At 39.8% G+C, this 18,927-nt stretch overlaps 1 protein-coding gene across 1 annotated transcript; it reads left to right on the forward strand.

Moving 5' to 3' along the window:
* Positions 1-257: 257 nt before the first annotated feature.
* LOC136374738 (F-box/LRR-repeat protein 5-like) lies at positions 258-17,535 on the forward strand. The gene is given in 5 exon segments (XM_066340130.1): positions 258-348; positions 11,988-12,203; positions 13,990-14,085; positions 14,881-15,061; positions 17,279-17,535. Coding segments are annotated over 5 exon segments (816 nt in total). The 5' UTR covers positions 258-267; the 3' UTR covers positions 17,521-17,535.
* Positions 17,536-18,927: the final 1,392 nt, after the last annotated feature.

Here is an 18,927-nt window from a genome sequence, read left to right on the forward strand (position 1 = left end):
CCAAGGCATTCGATCTCAATCCTGCAGTACTGCAGTTGGCTTGAACGGCCCTAAGGCAGTGACGCCGAGCGGGAGCGCGTCCCAAGCGGGAATTCCCCGGCATTATCCGCCCGGGCCAGGACAGGCACGGCGCCGCCGCCGCTCCCCCGGGGAATGGGCGCACCCAACTGCGCAGGCGCGGGGCGGCGGGCGCGGTCACGCGGGGCGGGCGCACGCGCGGTGCGGATGCTCGCGCCGCCGGGAGCGGCGCGGCTCCATGGGGAGAACATGGCCCTTCCCGAGGAGGTGGACGTGTTCTCCGCCCCGCACTGGCGCATGAAGCAGCTCGTGGGGCTCTACTGCGACAAGGTAGCGGGCCGGGGCGGCCCCCGCGCCGCTGCCCCGGGGCGGGAGGGAGGATCTGGGGAGCGCGCAGCTGTCAGCGCTCCGGCCCCGCCGCGGTAACTTCTGCCCTGCGCTGCCGCGGGGCTCCCGAGCCCCTCCCGGGCTGCCGGTGCCGCTCCCCGGCCGCGCAGGGCTGGGGCTGCCCTCGCTGCCCTGCGGGCCGCGCGGGCGCCGTGTCCCGCTCCGGCCGGCGCGGAGGGGCGGCGGTGGCGCGCAGGGAGCGCAGAGCCGCCCGCGGGCCTGGCGCTCCGTGCGCGGGCAGCGCCCCGGCCGCGTTGTCAGTCAGCCGGGCAGGCTGCGGGGCGCGCTGCCCGCGCACGGGCTGCCGCGGACCCTGCCTGCGGTCTGTGCGCAGCGTTCGGCTGCTGAGTGGCGTTAACCTACCCGGGGCACGCTCTTTTATTTTGCATACATGTAATTTTGCTCGTGGACCAAAGTAATTTTTATTCTTGCATCAGGGTGGTTAAGTAATCAAGGCTGGTGTGTCACCTGAAAGGCAAACTTCCCTGCAGCAAGCTTTGAGTGTTGTGGGAAGGTTTTGGGCAAACTTCACAGGCAGCACTCCTACTGCAAGAAGTTGTGTGCCTCCCATCTCCGGGCATAAATGGCTGTTTGCAGAACCACATTGGCTACAGGCATTCAAAGGAAGGGTGAAGTTATATGAAGGCAGTTATAATAACTTACTGCTGCCAGCAGCGTGGGGGAGTTCATGCTTCCTTCCCGATTTCCACAAGCCACCTTGCACTGCTCTGGGATTCACCAGATCCTTTCGTGTGCATCTTCTTCCGTTTGCTAACAGGCTAAAGAAAACCTACAGCTCTTTTTTGCAGGATTTGCTAACTGGACAGGGTGAGCACAGGGTCTGGCAGGAGGAGAAGGGGAAACCTTGTGTAGTTTCTTTCACTTCGCCTTTTACCTGAGACTACATTTGCCATCAGTGTAATCTGCGGAGGCAGAAAAATTTGTAATATTGTAACAGAGTGAATTTTATTTGAATGGAAACAAACACCTCCACTGACTCCTGGTAGCCGTTTCAGCTTATTGTTTACAGGAGCAGAACAAGTTTCATTTAAACCTCCAGATCTTGTAGTCGTTTGGGTTTTGTTCCTAGAGAGGCATTTTTGTTACTTTTATTGAGCCTCCCACAAAGTTTTGACCAAATTTACCATGCCATAAAACTTCCTGGGGAGCAATTACCAGTTTTCCTAAGTATTGCAAAATTTGGTTAATACTATCCAGTTTGTAATGTTCATAACCTTTCATTTTCTAACACTTTTTAGACAGGAATTTGCTTGCTTCCTTTTTCCTTTAAATAAGTGCAAGCATGAAGTAATGGCACTTTTTTCAAACGTGTTTAATTTTGCATCCTTTAATCCTGTTTCAGAACTTGGACTCTGGGCTTTGCCTGTGACTTTTATAATGACAGCTTTGCCAGAAAAGCTTCCAGATTGTTTTTGAATTTCCTTTTGTAGGATTGCGATGCTGCAATTAGATAAGTCTGTAGTTCTGCTTGTATGGCAATTATAATCTCCAAAGCCATGCTCTTATGAGTTTAGTTTGACCTTGAGGGTTCCTTACTTTTGTGAATTATATGTTACCTGTGTTCATCGGGTTCCCTGTAGACTGTAATGTAGTTGCTGCTAGTGTCTGAATTTAGTAAATTCCACCAAATGTTAGTAAGGGTGAAATGGGCTCATCCATGCTTTGCTTCTCAGGAGAACAGTTAGTTATGTTTCTGGTGGATTAAGTACATGGGCGCTTATATACTCCTTTAGGACAGAGATACAGAGTTTATTTTGTTCTTCCAGGACTGCATCTGAGATAGAACAGTAACTTGGACATTTAAGCTGTTTGATGCTTTAGGAAAGTTATGACTTTTTTAGCTGTTGCTTGCAAAGATTTCACTGTACCTTTGCTGCATTCTTAAATGGCATTTTTACCTGTGTTGTGTACACTGCCCTGGACTTGGATAATAAAAGTAATTAGAGTATTTTATAAGGAAATCCACACTGTTATCAAAACTGTCTCTTATTCTGATGATAAGAAAATTCATTAAGTGCTCTGAGGAAGTCCCCCCTGTAGGTAGTGCAGTGCTACAGCAGACAGTCTTTATAAACTGAAATGCTTGTCCTAATGCCTGACGTCATCTTTGCCACAAATAGAGCAGATTCTGTTTTCCCATCTCTAGTGAACTGTTACTCGTTTTCAGAAAGATCTTGTGCTGGTTTGCAGTTGTAGCCACGTCCTCCATCTAGTTATCTGTTCTGTGGCTTAAGCAAACGGATTCATTCTTCTTCATCACATGGGTCACGCTTGCTGTACCTCAGTGTACTTGTTGCTTTTGTCAGAGCTAAGCTGCCATTCTCTAACAGTTTAAGCTATGTGACTGCTGCTGTTAACTGCTTGCCTCTCTGGCTCCCATCAGTGCTTGAGGTGACTCACAAAGGCTCCAGACTGGCAGAAAACATTTTTTTTTTTCTGAAGGAGGGTTGGTTTTCTGTTGATGTAGTGCTGCCAGCAAGCGCCGGTCAAATCGGTACTGAAGCCAGTGGGAGGCAGGGAGTGGGACTGTGACAGCCAGCAACTAAATTGACTGAAGCTACTGTGAAACCTCAGCCTGATTATGTCTGTGCTTTCCTGAAATCTTGTGCAGAACGGGACGGTGCTGGTGTCGAGTAGAGCAGATTCGTTGTTCTGCAGTTCTTTTTTTAACAGCAGCACGCTTGCGTTGTGCTTCTCTAATCCCATGCTTCTCTGAGGACCGATGCTCAAATTCCTTTTAATTTTTGTCGTTAGACTCCTATTGGGTCTGGAGCAGTATGCACTCGTCCAAGTCAGCATGCTGATGTCCAGTGAGGCAGTTTCTGTTGGTGCATTATGGCCTTGTGTTTTCTGCACTCGAGAATGTGCCACTTGTGTAATGCCAGCTTTCCTAGTGTCTGAAAGTATCTGTCACACATGAAGCAACGTAGATTTCAGCTGATAATGAAAATCCCATTTTGGTTTGGCTGGAGACTGGTAGCTTGGACTTGAGAGCACTGTTTGCGAGTACTTGATCTACCCTGCGATTTCCTGCAGGGAAATCAGTTACTTCGCTGTAAGGCAAAACGATGCCAAAAACCTTAGAGAAGTCATGATCTGTATGTAACATGTATCATTTTCCTTTTAAGAAGTTTGATTATCTTATCAAAAGGAAGCTAGATTTTTTTTCTCAACAGATCTGTGCTGGCCAGTTGTTAGTTCTTACAGCTTCAAGATTGGGACTACTCAAGTAGCAGACTCTGGTCTGTGTACAGACTGTGATAAAATTCTGGCTAGGCCTTCCCTAGAAACACCCGGTTTTACAGTATGAGATTTCAGACTTCCTGCTCGCTTGTGGAATTACAAAGCACGTTTTCACATCTTTGTGTTGGAGAATTCCTAAACCTAGCAAGTGTAGGGCGCTTTAGGAATAGGAAAAATGATGGCATTCTTAAATGCTGTAATGAAGATATCAGTGTTTGATTGCTTGTTCTCATGTCTTTCTGTCTGCCTCTCAAAACTAGTGTGAGACTTCAAACTGTGACTGAGTGGATGTAATTACTGGCTGCTGCTGGAAGGGTTAATTGCTGATGATGTCTTTTGTGCTCGTCTGGCCCCTTGATGAGCAGCTAGTTCATCCAGGGAACTGAAGCGAAAGGTGATTCAGTAAATCTGGCTCACTAAGAGGTCAAACAAGCTCCAGAACCAGGTTGTCAGTATGGGAGGGAACAGGATGAGCCATGGCAGGAGGGAACAGCTGCTTTCATAGCTCAGCTTTATTGTGAAACCTTTTGGTGTTTGAGCAAAAACATCTAAGGTCCTTCTTTTGTTTGCCTGACTTCAGTCTCCTGTGATCTCATCTTTCTCTGCAGTTATTTCTCATGGTTCAGTAATTGCTTTGGCTAGTTTTTCCTGGAAATTTGGATCATTTCGTCATATTCTGGTGACTTGAATGCATTGAACTTGCATAAATATTTAACTAGTATTCTTTTCTAGTCTACGCTAGTCTGACTGTTTGCTAAAAATTAACTGCCATAAATATTTTTCCTAATTAATTCTTTCATGCAGACTTGAAGCAAAGAACACATTAGTTTTTTATGTTGTCATCTGCCTTTCCTGTTAAATAGTTGACTTAAAGTATCACTTCTCGTATAATCTGTGTTCTCTGTCCTCCGTATTTGGAGTGTAAATGCTGTTCTTTCAACTTGCCTGTACTTAGCTTTTGCTTCTGCTGAAGAAAATGTTGTTTTCATATGTTAAGTTTGTAATTTTCTAATTATCTGTAGTATGATGAGCTGTCTAGGAGTGAAAAATACTCTGAATGAAGTTGTTTTGGCATTGCAAAACACTGGACAGGGCATTATATGACTGCATTGACATCATACTTTTTGTGGCAGCTAGGGGGACTGAAATCTGAAAAACTGAACTAATTATTAACTTAGAACTTAACCGTTTCAAAGTGAAATGTTTTTCCCTTGATGCTCTTGAGAACAGAAAATGTCTGTTCCAATAAGATAAGTGTATCTGTGTTTCTAATAAAAAGGTGTTGGTAAACCTTTGTTCTCCTTTTGAAATCCCTTTTCGATATTTCAGTACATTGCCATTCGTTTTCCAGTGTTGCTTCAAATAGGTGTGTGTTGATTCAGAAATTCATAGATTTTGGTTATTCCCAGTTAATTTCTGTAGCATGAACACCTGCCTTCACCTGTGTTTAGGATGAAAGAGCTATTTTCATTAGCTAAACATCGAGAGATGTTTAGTCCTAGATAGCAAACTTAGGTGGGCTATGCTGTCACTGGAGGCAAAAGATGGAAGGAAATTCCTTGGTTGATAGAAGGAAATTAAATCTGCTCATTAACATCCAGAGATAGGCAAGCAGTATGTTGTCTATGTCTGTTTCATCAGGGGCTGTACCAGTTATCTTTTCATCTTAGCTGGGAGGTGCTGAATAGTTCAGTAACTTTTTGCCTTCTGGGAAGTGGCAGCTTTGAATTTTTTTTTTTTCCTGAGGAAGAATATTTTGAAAAGGAATTTGAAAGTGACAGTGTGTTTCAAATATCTACATTTTAAAATAAGTGTGTTTTGATTGCCATATGAGGTCTGAAACGAGGAACAAAAGTGATAAAATGTGTTTGGGGTTTTCTTGAGGTTTTTCAGAGCTGCATAGCAATTTCACTCTTTTTCAGGACAATTTTAGCGCTTGTTGCTCCTTTCTCATAATTTCTTTAATTTTGTCTATCAAAACACCTATTTTTTTCTTACTTACCAGATGCTTTTATATCTTTTTTTGCCTGCCAGACGTAGTAGCAGTTTTTCTCCCAAGTAGTTGCTTATTAGCTTTTTGCCCTTTCATTGTATGAAAAAGTTTTCTGTTCACCTTTCACAAACTGCTCTGATCTTTCATCCTTTCTCCCAGTCTGCTCTGGGAAGCAGCAGCAACACCCATTTGTCCTTCTCTGCTTTAAGTAACAATTTTCTCTCACATTCTATGTTAAAAAAAAAAAAAAAAGAAAGAAAGAAAGAAACTGATGTCTTCAAAAGTCCAGGACCTGTAATTACTGTGTATCAGTGTTAGTGCAGGTTTTCTGTGGCTATCCTAGATTACACTTTAACTGATTAAGTACTGGGAGTTGTAATTCTTGAGACTTGGCTTTTTGCTTTTGCAGTTAGTGCCCAGGATGGATTATGCTGGAGTTGAGAATTTTCCAGTGCCCACCTTTGTGTTAGGAACTTGTAGTGAGACTGATGCTGAGGTGCAGAGACATTTTTGCTGTGGTTCTGTTTTGTGAGTTACTGCAGTGGGAGGTTTCACTCCTGGCATTTCAGGTAGAACCTCACAGAAGGCCAGAAGACCAGGTCTTAGTAGGAACCTGTATCCTTGAGGGTATAAGACAGGAAAGAAGTCTTCCATGGCATGTAGAATAGTGTGACACTGATAGATAAATAACAGCATAGTTGGAAGTGTTCATCATGCTTTCATTCAAGGCCCTCATAGCTCATATATTTAGTAGCTTTTTAATGGTTTTAAATTTTTTTATTCTTTTTGATTCTTCTCAACAGACCTGTGACAGCCTTTGTTCTTCCAGCCTTGGTAAGCTTCTACCTGTGGAAATCACATGGTGAAGGAGGCTTAGTGATTTTATCAGTACATCTTGAGCTGTGCTTTCTACTGTGACCCCAAGGGGATCTGATGCTTGTAGCAATTGCATCACTGAAATCTTGATTGAGTTAGTCCCATGTTGTTATTCATGTCTCATTGTGAAATGCTGTTTGTGATTCAAAACCTGATCTATAGGTGTTCATTAGACAAAATTGACTGTGGATGTAGTACAAGACACAGATATGGAAGACACAAATGGAAATACAAGAGCTTTTTCACTGTTCCCTTATGCTTGGCATTTATCAGCTTGATCTTAGCCTTTGAAATTTGAATGAGCTTTAACTTTGTTTTTTGCCAGTGTTCTTTGAAAACAAAATAATTTTGTAATTTTGTCTGCCTGAATCCTGTATAATGTCTGTTGGTTGGTTTTGGTTTGTGGGCTTTTTTGTTTGTTGTGTTTTTTTTGTTTGATTAGTTTGGTTTCTGAAAAGCTATTTCAAGACTTCAGTGATGCTGCAAAACAACTAGAAGATTACACAGAGGGCGGGGTTGCTTTGAGGAGACAACAACAGAAAGAAGGGCATTTGAAAGCTTTGGATTTCTTGTTGAGTCCACATTCTGTCCTTCCTGCTTAACTAATTGCTATTATTTTGGGTTGACCCATTGCCAAGAAAAGTGCCCAGGGTAGAAAACTGGTTTCTCCTCTGTTTTAAGGCTTCATACATAAACAAGGGAGTGTGAAGCAATTTAGCTAATTCTCCTAGTTCACCTCGTTCACCAAGGAGAGGTGACACTGAGGACAGTCATCTCTACCTCAGCACCCGTGTTCTTCCTTGGGGACAATATCACTGAATTCTTGGGGATTGCTAAGGAAGGCATGGCTTGTAACTGGGTGTAACTAGTGCTCCAACCAGTGTGAAAATGAACCCAGTAAAAGGCAGACTCCTCCCTGGATTAGTACACCAGGTGGGTTCATCTTGCAGCTGTGTGCTGGCTAGTGCATATTCCAGAGGAGCGGCAGAACTGTACAGTTAGAGGCAGGGCTGCTCCTTCCGTGTGTTTCCTCCTCCACAGCCACGCCCTCATTTCCAGCGGATTAAATATAACATGAAACCACATGCTCTTGCTGTTGACACAGGCACACCTTGTTAGGTTTTGTTCCTCCATTTTCTTGTGCCTGAAATGGAGCTAAATACCTCTGCAGAGTCCAGATTTGTCCTTTAAATTTTAGTGCTACTGCATATGCAGAGTGCTAATACCCAGCAGTGTAACAGTGGAAGGATACAGCTGACTAGTAATGCCTGCTCCTTTCTTACCCCGCTGCTAGTCTATTCTAAAAATCAGGGGTTTTTTTTCATAAAATTGTAGAATAGGATCATAGAATATTCTGAGTTGGAAGGGACCTCTCAGGATCATTGGTTCCAATTCCTGCCCTTGTGCAAGAATCCCAACCCCAAGAGTCACACTGAGAGCGTTGTCCAAAAGCTTCTGAACGCTATCAGGTTTGGTGTTGTGACCACTTCCTTGTGGAGCCTTTTCCAGTTCCCAGCCACCTTGTGGGTGAAAAACTTTCCTGATATTTATCCTGTATCTTTTTTCTTTTAATCAGAATGGTCTACCAGCTCCATAATGAAAAATACTTTACTGTGTTTTAAATTAGTTTTAAATCTGCTGAATTAACTAGTAGTAAATGTCTAGTCTACATTGATTACCAGGAAATTATGTCTTTTATTTCTATCCTTTGGCTATCAGGTGATTTTATAAGTCTTAATGTAGTTATACTGGAAAACAGAATATAGAGAAATGACCTGTCAAAAATGTATCTTGGTATGACGCTTGAAAAAGAACAACAATTGATCAAGAAGACCAGGAAGAAAAAAATGTCTTCAGTTTTTTTTTAGATTCCAGACTGATTTTTAAGGTTAATGGTTGTTCAGAATTCAGGTGTTGATAGGGAAAACCTTCATTTGAAATTAGGTGGTTTGTGAACTTGTGGCCACATTAATCTTTTTAACCTTGAGAAATTATTCCATTTTAAATTTGTGAAATGTGTAGGGAGTGGAAAAAATTTTTTTCCACTCCTCGTCTCATTCCTCCTATTTTTGTAGTTTTCCACTTGTAGTTGGGAATAGAGATGCTTGTAACAGGGAATGTTAGCATGCAGCTTAGAGTTCGCTTACTGCTGTCCTAGTCTGATAAGAGCAGTGTACTTTTTCTTTATTCCTCTTTGCTACTTTCTCCTCGTCGGTTCCTAGTATGCTTGGATGGAAGAAACAAACATTTTTTCACTCCTTAAATGATTTTTGGCATAGTTAGTAGGAAAAAAACTGTTTCAGTTTGCTCACTGTAAACTAACATTACCGGAAAATTAATTTCCTCCTTCTGAGAAGACATTTTTCCATATTGGCACATGTATAAAACACTTCCAGAAACCAAGTTAAATACTGTGTTTTGTTTGGTGATTTAATTAGCAGTTTTGAGCTTCCTTATTTATTCTCACATTGTGGATAGAAATGTCTCTGTCTTGATCAGACAGAGAAGTTTCATTTTTTTAATGAAAACATTAAAGACAGGAGGGAGATGCAAGAGTTGAATGTAGAGTTATTTCAGTTGAGTGTTGTGAACATGAAGCACTGTCTAAAGAGCAGTTGCTGTTAATATTGCCAGTATTGATATCTTGTTCTTAAAGCACAAAAATTAAACAGTTTTTCAGTAAGAAAGGTGTTCGCTACAAGTCTGTACATTCATCTTGACTGTGTTAATGGCTTTTATAGTCCAGTAAGTTGGACACTCACCTAAAACTGGTATGTACTTGTCTGAGCTACAAAGATTTTTGAGTATGGCTATGCTTTAATTGCATCATTTATTTTCTTTAATAAAGGTTTAGTAAATAAAGTTCATACTGAAATTAAAGCTCCTGGCTACTTCTAGACGATGCCTGCATCAGCTCTAAGTCTCTGAAGTGTTTCAAACAGACTTTGCAATACAAGGACGACTGACTGTTGTTTGGATAGTTGCTCAGGCTGTTTGGATTATGAATAATTCCTGAATTTCAGGAGCTACTAAAACTGTGCTCTTGTGGTACTGCTCCTCAATTAAAATTTGCATTCCAAACACGAAACCAGTTGTTCTGTAAGTACAGCTGATTAAATGTAATGTCTTCAGCAGCCCAGAAAACTCTGAAGTTTCTTGAACACTGCTGGCTGTGATTTAGTGTAGTGTATTTTAAGCCTGTTCAGGGTTCTCACATGCACTGTGCTTTATATTTTTTCATGTCAACGAATTCCATAGTAGAGTCCATTTCCTCCCTTGTATTCTCTCTTTGAATTTGGGTGCGTGTGGTTTTTATTTTGCACTACTAAACTCTTGGATGAGTTTTCCTTGTCGTTGTTGGTGAAAACTGGACCTCAGAATGGAGTAGCTGCTGTCTGTTAATAGTCTTGGTCCCCCATCATGAGACTTCATCAATCCTGGTAATGAAATTACCGGTCTGACCGAGTGACTTTGTTGCTAGGCTACCTGTCCTCTGAAAAGCCAGTTGTTCTCAGCTTTGGCTGACCTTTTGAATACAGTGATTTCTGATTCAACTGTAGTTACTAAACTTCAGTATCCTCTCTATAGGTCCTAATCTGTTGTAAGCCTCAGTAGCAGAGGTGAATATACAAGTGCTTCATGTTACAGTGGCTTCTATAACAATCCATTTCTAATGGACATTCTTAAATAGTATGCACAAAGAGATTATTTAATTGTTCCAGATTTGTGGATGACATAGGTGGATTCAACTGAACATTTTGTGTCTTGAAAAGGCTTTGAGTCAAGACGATGAGAAGATGCTAGTTTTTTATCAGAACCAACTTCATGATTTGTTTTTAAAGCCAACAGCAGAATACAGTAGGTTTGTGTAACCTTCTTGTTATTCACTTCAGCATTACATTTTTAAGTCAATCAAAATGCTAAGCATTTGGGAGCATGTGGAATACTTGGAGGGGAAGGGTCTTTGGGTACTGTCTCCAGTCTCTTTGGATCTTATGGGTAGAATGAACTGTATCAACACTGTCCTTAATCAAAGGAATTGCCACCTGAAAAACCACAGTTAGTTATTGAGATGTGGCTCAGGTGCTGGGGGGTCAGGAGGCTGTCCTGAGGAGTTGCTTCTGTGCCAATCCCCTGTGCTTGCTCAGGCTTCTGCTTTTCAGTGTGAAAAGTCAAGCCCTCAGTTTCATGTAGTACCACTGTTCGTAGTGCTGCATTCTCTGGGCGTAGCGTGGGATTGAAATGGCCTTTGAAGGCATGATCTTTCCCCATTAGGGATATGTAACAAGATATGCTTCAGATGCTAAGAGTGTGTTACAGACATCAGTTTTTTCTGACTTCTGTCAGTAGTTGGTCTAAAGCATATTGGAAAAAAAAAAAAAAACCAAGAAAACCAAAGCAAAAAGCCCTCTTAAACCTTGCTGTGTTTTCTCTTCTTTCTGGGGCTCAGTAACTTTGTCTTTCCATAGTGAGGGTCATTTTACTCATATGTACAGCATGTAGTGTACAGCATGTAATGTACAGCATGCACTGCTGACCTGGAGTTGCATAAGGATTTGGCAGGTGTCCAGCGTGTTTCAGTTGCATTTTGCTGGTGGCTGCCAGGAAGTGGTGATGCAATGTCACAATGAGTACGTGCATTTGGGGATTTTAATGAAAAAAAGTTTTGCGTATCTCAATTTGTATTTGTTTTTGTTGTAAGTATTTTGTATGAATATGTATATCTCAAATTCCCATTTCTTGTAAAACCCATAAATTCCAGAGTCTTTGTAGCTGAGCCACTTCTAAATATTGCAGAAGCTTATTTTCTGAGTTGAAGTCTACTTTTAGAATGCTTGGTCTTGTATACTGCTGTAGACTATGCTTCTTGAAGCTGTACATGGAATAAAGTATAAGAATGGATTTCTACATTCACTGAAGGAAAATGCAGTTTTAAAATGTATTGTTGCTGATGGTGACTGTACGCATGTAAAAATGGCACTATTGTGTTACATAGAATTTTGATCAGTCTTGATTTGTTGGGTTTTGCTCCACTGGAAACCTCCACCAACAGCTAATGTAGTTTGTATTCATTGGTAGGACTCGATATTCCTTGTGGATAATATATCCCTAAGGATGGGCTCAGGTGTCTATGTTAATGGCTTTTGGTATGGAAAAATGTGGAGGAAAGGGTCTAAGCCTGTCAGGAATCTGCTGGGCTGGGGGGATTGCATTGACTTCTGTCAGGAAATCTTTCTACATTTGTTTACCTCAGTGTTTCACAAGATTTGGTTTATGTTGCTTAAACACAACTTTGATTTTACAGTTTCATGTTATGTTAAAAACTGAAGGTCTTTACCTTTTATAAGTAAGGGGAGCAATGAATCCCTTGGAGCTGATACCTATTCTAATTATTTAACTTGAGTTTGACATGATTTTCATTCTTTTTTATGAACTTTTCTTTCCCTAGCTTTCCAAGACCAACTTCTCCAACAACAATGATTTTCGGGCCCTGCTGCAATCTCTTTATGCCACATTCAAGGAATTTAAAATGCATGAGCAGATTGAAAATGAGTGTATCATTGGTTTGCTTCAGCAGCGTAGCCGGACAGTGTACAATGTGCACTCCGACAACAAGCTCTCAGAGATGCTTAGCCTTTTTGAGAAAGGGTTAAAGAACGTAAAGGTAAGTAGACTGTGAGAGATTTGTGACATGAGAAAAACACGCTGTGATTATATATTAGTTTGCTTTGACTCTTCTTCATATTCTCTCTCAATTAATAAATTGAGGAAGAAGAAACTTTGGGGTTTTTTTGATACTTTCTAGTCTGAAACAAATTCTTTTGCCATTCACCACAGTTACTAAATTTATATTAAAAATGCTTTTCAGAGATGTGTTTTGTGACAGTCTTCACTGTATAATTAAAGGTGTTTTGGAGAGCTAGCGTGGAAGTTTCAAATATAAATTCAAATTCAAATATATGTTTTGCTAACTGGTCAGAAATTTTTGGCTATAGAAATAATGGGGTTTTATTAATTTGTTAGGAAACCTTGAGGATCTTCTTTTGTGAAGCACAGCATTCTATTGTCACAAATGGAGATGATTCTGAGACTTACAAAAAAAGAAGTATTGTTTTATTCTGTGACTCATACTCCTTCAGTAATCTGTAGCTCAGCAGTCCTGTTAATGATGCAGTTGTCAGAGAACTCTAATGATTTCTCCAGCTGGCTTTTTTGACAGCAGCTTACCTCTTAAGCTCTTCTCCAGTAGAATTCTTGAATTTCTTCCATGTCTTTCTCTGGGGTACCCAACTCAACTCCCCCTTCCTGCCCCCTAAGAGCTATATTCTCCAGCAGTCATTTGACATCCCACATTATGTTTCTAGTATGTGTGGTTCAGATTTTCAGTAAGAAAAATACTAATTATGCAGTTAATTGACTTCATTTTACTGTCTAAGCCTTGTTGTGAACTGGGAACCTTACATACATTTTTTTCCCTATGCATAATGAACCTTAATTTTTATCTTGTGTCCATTAACCAATCAGGAAATAAAGAAAAGAGGGAATTTAACACTTGGCTTTGTGTTACACCTTCTCTGATAGTGTTATTCTATTACTTGGTTTCTTAAGTGGGAAAAACCAGATTCCTTTAGCTCTCTTTAGATACATTAACTTTAGTTATGTTATTTTTAGGGAGTGATTAGTTTAATTTAAACTGATGGCTTAAGCTTGTCTCTGTCATAGTCAGGGTTTCTTGATGTTGTAAAAGTTTGGAAAGAAAAACAAGATTTACAGTAAGAATTAGGAGGAACTTCAGTATGTTGCAATTACTGGGCAGATCTCAGAAGCAGCTTCTTTTTAGTGACTCAGAGAATAAGCTAACAAAATTGATACATGAGGTTGGACATAACTTGAGCATTTAAAAGTCAGTTACGTCTTTATTTAAGAGTTTTATCAATTTCCAAGGTAAAAATCTGTACAGCATTACATCTGTACCGTTGCTGACTGTAAATTCTGATTATAATTTGGAAGTTAGAATTTTAGAGTAACTAAAATAAAGTGTATTCAGTTAAAAGATGAAGTAGAACTGTTGCATCCTAGAACGCTTTATATACAAACCATCGAAATACTTAAATTAGTCTGCCACTATGAACTTTGTGTGAGATTGTATATTGGCAGATTTCACTCTTTGCTCCAAAGTAAAAATGGAATTAGACAAATGAATTAATATCTGCTAAGAAAATAAACTGGACTCAGGCAGGCAGGGAGTTCTTTGCCCTGCCTGTTACCAGGCCAGTGCAGAGTGTCAGTGTAATTAAGCAAACATGTTCTTACCATGAAATAGAGCAGACCTGGTGCATGCATGGGAAGGGCATAATGAGCTTTCCTTTGAGCCACTGCTTTATTGGACTGTTCAATCCTTGGATGACTGGATGAGATGGGTAACCATTAAGTCTTTGCTTTCTTCTCAGAATGAATATGAACAGCTAAACTATGCGAAACAGCTGAAGGAGAGATTGGAAGCCTTTACCAGGGATTTCCTTCCTCATATGAAAGAGGAAGAGGAGGTAGGTAAAGATTTTCTTCAAATGTGATGGAGATTCTGTGGGGTTTGGAATGACTGAATAGGGACAAATGGCTTAGAGGTTCATTGTTTTTTCAGTTCTCTTTTTATTGCTATGCTAGTTTGCATTCAGGACTATGATGTCATTGTTCAGTTCTCTGACTGGAGAGTGGCACCTTCTGAAACGGAGTATATAGGACGTTTATGATGAAATTCTAATTCTTGAAAAAACTGGTAACAGAAGTCCATTGGGGCTGGGATTTGTTTCCAGCAAGTAGTAGAATGGATATGTAGCAAAACCTAAATGAGAAAGAGAGGTCCTGTGAACCAGTACTTCATGACTCAAACTGACACTCCCATACAGCTGCTGACCTATTTGAAACATAGACTAGTACTGCCAGTCTGATGATTTATGGGTATCCAAAAACTGGGAAGCATCTTCTGAAGTCTGTCCATGGGAAGTCTTTTCTCATGTTTTTTCTTCCTTGCTACGTTGCCTTCCGTGTGAGTACCTTGATAAGTTACGTAGGTTAAACAACTTTAATCTTCTGGTGGGGCAAACAATTAAAACAGCTTGCCTGATACTATGTTCTGTTAGAAAGCCAGAGGTTAGAATTTAAAACTTCCATGGTCCTGTCCTTCACTTAAGGAAGGTTCCTTCACCTAAGGTTCACTTAATGTATGACGTGTTTCACTTTGAGAGAATTTGAGGTAGGAAATTCTGTGTTGGTAGGTCTGTGTAGCATTATTGACTATTTCTGTCAGCATCAGATATTTTTCTCTTTTTCTTTTGTGTTAGGTTTTTCAGCCAATGTTGATGGAATACTTACTTATGAAGAGCTGAAAGATTAAGAAGAAAGTAATTGCACAGCACTGCTCACAGAAAGAGGCTGAAGAATTCAGAGGTTTCAGTAAGTGGAATCAAGCAGAAGAGCTTCAGAAGGTCTTTAAGTATTCTGTGGATGAGAAGGCTGATCAAGGTGAAGTATCTAATTAAAATAACTTTCAAACTGCAGTTTTTATCTAAAAAGCCACACCAGTGAGCTACCTGAAGTTATGTACAGGCAGACAGAGTAGTTTCTATAAAATGGCCATATCTGCAAACTAGTTTTGAAATCTCAGAAACTTTATTGTTTGATATGGGCATCTTGGGAAGTTGTAAGGTAGATAGTACTTCACTGTTTATTCTCAACATTCTTCTCACTTCCCTCCCATGTTAATATTTGATACAATAAACAGATGGAAAATGTAATTTACCTTCTAATTTCACACTTCCATTGAAATATATTTTCTGTTTGCAGACTCTGCATTTCATTCTTGGTTTTTAGGACAGCTTTGCAAGCTTTTTGGGTTGGTGTTTTAATAACACAGAATAGTTATCCAGGTGACAGTATTTCAAACTAAAAACATTCACCTTCCCAGCTCCACTGCCTAACTTTCCTGAGTTGCTCAGGAATGAGAAAGGACCTGTGAGTATGGAGTAATGCAAGGGAATGAACCTGTCCATTATGTGAATCGGTCCGATGAAATGTGTGTTCTGAAAGTGGATATTTATTTGCATTTATCTCTAGCTACCTTTTCTGTTGAAACTTAGAATAAAAGGATAACTACTAAAGTAGACTTTTCAGACTTGTTTTATGACTGCTGAATCAGCCTAAGTTGTCAGTCTTGACAGTTTTCACTCTTAACAAAAAGGAATTGATGCCCCAAGGAAGGGGAGTTAATGTAACAAAAGTGTAATGCTGGTGTGAGTCTGATACGTAGAGCGAGCTCTCATGGGCTGAGTTTGTGATGTTGATAAGATGGGCTGCTCTCATTACAAAAACTTGATGAATTACTCTGTAATCAGATTTTTTTGATGAAACTTGACTTCTCTGAACTACTCAACTGGTCATTTTCTGCCCTCCAGGTGAAGCCTTCAGAAAAGATCATGGTCCATTCTGTGAATACTCTTGAGTCTTTACAGATGAATGTGACAGATGTAGCTTTGTGGAATTACTTGCTGTTAAATATAGCTGGAATAGCAGTTTTGGGACAGTAGTAGTTCTTGAATTGTTGTGTTTTAGACATCAGGAGAAGAGAATATGTGTCTTGCATTAATTTTTAGAAGAGAAGAAAGTAACATAACTTGCAGTCCTGTGCAAGCTTAACTGCATTTTCCTGCAAAATTCTCTGTAATTCATATGGCAACATAATAGTTGTACAAATAAATTCATTGATTTATCAGGTGAAACTGTATTTAATTACATTTTTTGAAGTAGCCATAACTTATCACGTGGTTAAGTTTACATTATGCTCACTTTTGAAGCTTCTTTGCAAGAAAAAAAACATCTGATGCTTCGCTCTCTGTAGAAGTTCTAGGCACTTAAGAAGTAAACCCCCACTATTAGTAAAGCCTGCTGTTTCAAAGGACTCCTGTAAACTCCTTTAGAAATCTTCTACTCAAAGAAATTGTTCTGAAACACAACATTTAAAATCTCTTAACACAGCCAAAAGCCTCACTAACCAAAGCTCTGAATTTGTTATTTCATATAGTTTGCAGCTCTCTTTGTAGTATGGGGATCAGGGAGAGGTGTTGGAAATAGTTCCTACTGCTGTCTTACAGTGGTCAAATTTTAGTCTCTCATCTAGTACTTAGTATTACTTTACAGCCTGAATGGCTCATCATTCAGAAGTTAAAACTATCAATGCTAGCAGCTAAAGCTAGAAGTAAAATTGAAGACAGGTGCAAAGAGTTGAGCGTGAACTTTTCTGTGTCCTGTCAAGAGGCTGAACGCTTCCAGCAAGAGTGGTCCCAGCTGGTAGGTTCTGCGTGCTAGTACTGTTTCCTGGGAATGTGGCAGACCAGGTACAGATACCATCTGCAACAGAAGGCATTTTTCTTAAAGCATTTCATTTATAGCAGGTATGGCTTTCATCTTTCTGTGGTTGAGTAGCATTAATTCACTTTTTTTTTTTGAATGAATGAATGAGCCAGATGAGAAAGTGGCAAACAGAAAGCTGAGCTGGTTTATTGTTGTTGTTCAAGGTGTTGTTACAGTGAAAGCTTTTTGAAGCCAAACCAATACCTATCTTTAACAGCTGCTAATTTTTTTTCTGACACATTTTTTCATTGTTCTAGTCAAAATATGAGCTCCACTACTGTTATTAAAGATGTGAGGCTGTGCTTCACTTAACACACGCTTTCTGTATTTCAGAAACCGAAGTAACAGGGCACACTACAAATATTACTAATCTCCCTCCTGAAGTAATGGTGACCATTTTCAGTTACCTTAACCCACAAGAGTTATGTCAATGTAGTCAAGTAAGCACTGAATGGTCACAGTTGGCTAAAACTGGATGTCTGTGGAAACATCTTTACCCTGTTCGTTGGGCCAGAGGTAAGTTACATTTAGCTCCTTTGAAGGTACATCAATTATCAGAATTTTTGAGCCTGTAAAAAGAGTGTTTTAGTATAGGCTGAGCATGGGAGGTGTACCTTTCTGACAAGGATAGTGTCCTGAAACTCTGATTCAATGTTAAAAATCCCCAAAACATATTTCTGTCTTGTAGAATTAAGAAACTAGAAGTTGTCTTTGTTAAAACACACGAGTACATTTTGTATCCAGTTTACTTAGTTTTACTGAGGTAAAAAAAAACCTTTTTTTTGCTTGTATGAATCTGAGTAATGTGTTTAGTAATACAACATCTGAATTACTAATAATCTAAGGAGTATTGAATTATAAATGCTGCTGTTACACTTATATCACTAAAGTTATTTCTTAGGTTACTAGGTAGAAATGAAATGCATAACTGCAGAAAGGAAGTTCAAAATAAGTGGAGTTCTAATGTTTCCTCACAAGGTAGTTAAGCTTCAAAGAAAACTGAGTGAATGTTTAGTTTTAGTATTGATTTTTTAGGTGTATTACTTCAGTAACTTCTACTGCAATGAGTGTTTTTTAAAACTTTCTTTCCTCAAACTCTTCTGTTAATTAGAATTTCCTATTGGAAGCGTCACCTTTGCAAAAGTACCTGTTCAAATAGACAAAATACTCCGTATTCCAATGAGGCCAGTTACAAGTCATCAGAGTGTATTTGTAGCTTTATGTCCATATTTATGTGAGTATTAAAGAATCACTGCAGTTTGGAACTGCAGGCTTCACAGTGCTGCTGCATCAGTGTAGTTCAGTAAAAGGAGAAAGTCTATGCTGTTAAATAAGTCTTTTGTATGCCTTTAAGATTTTAAGAGAGAAAGCTGTGTTTATATAACTTAGCCGTAGAGATACATAAAAACTAAAAACTTCTTTATGTCTTCTAAAAGTTGTACAAGGCAGAGAGGAATTAAAAACTTGGTCTGACTTTTTTTCTGTTGTTTGTTTGGGCAAATCTTCTTGAAAATGGCAGTTTGGTTCCTGAGCTTCCAAAGACTGAGTAGAAAGGCTTCAATATTAAAATTCTTAAATTTGCATTTGGAACATAGTTGTCTTGATAATTCAGTGCTGCACAGACACACAAAATAAAAAGATAATTGGCAACTGCTTAAAATGACTTCTTCTAAACGTGGTTTGGCACAACAGGAAGCTGGTCTCATGACGTACTGTTTATACTACTGCAGTTGTTTGTGCAGAAATGCTTGAAACTGGGTGGGAGCTTTGCAGATGGGATTTACTCCCACAAGGAGGGGAAAAGAACTGTATTTGATGCAAGCTTAGTTAAATTTTTAGCTTTTTTTCCCCTCTTAGTGCACAGAACACTTCTGAGGCTTATGCAATATGAAGATGGTTTAAAGATGATGAGAAATCTTACCAAAACTTCATGGTTGACCATCAATTAGGATTTCTTTGTCATTGTGTTATTCATAGAAGAA

The sequence above is a fragment of the Sylvia atricapilla genome, unplaced genomic scaffold (assembly GCF_009819655.1).
Source record: "Sylvia atricapilla isolate bSylAtr1 unplaced genomic scaffold, bSylAtr1.pri scaffold_114_arrow_ctg1, whole genome shotgun sequence".
In the NCBI taxonomy this organism is placed as follows: Eukaryota; Metazoa; Chordata; class Aves; order Passeriformes; family Sylviidae; genus Sylvia; species Sylvia atricapilla.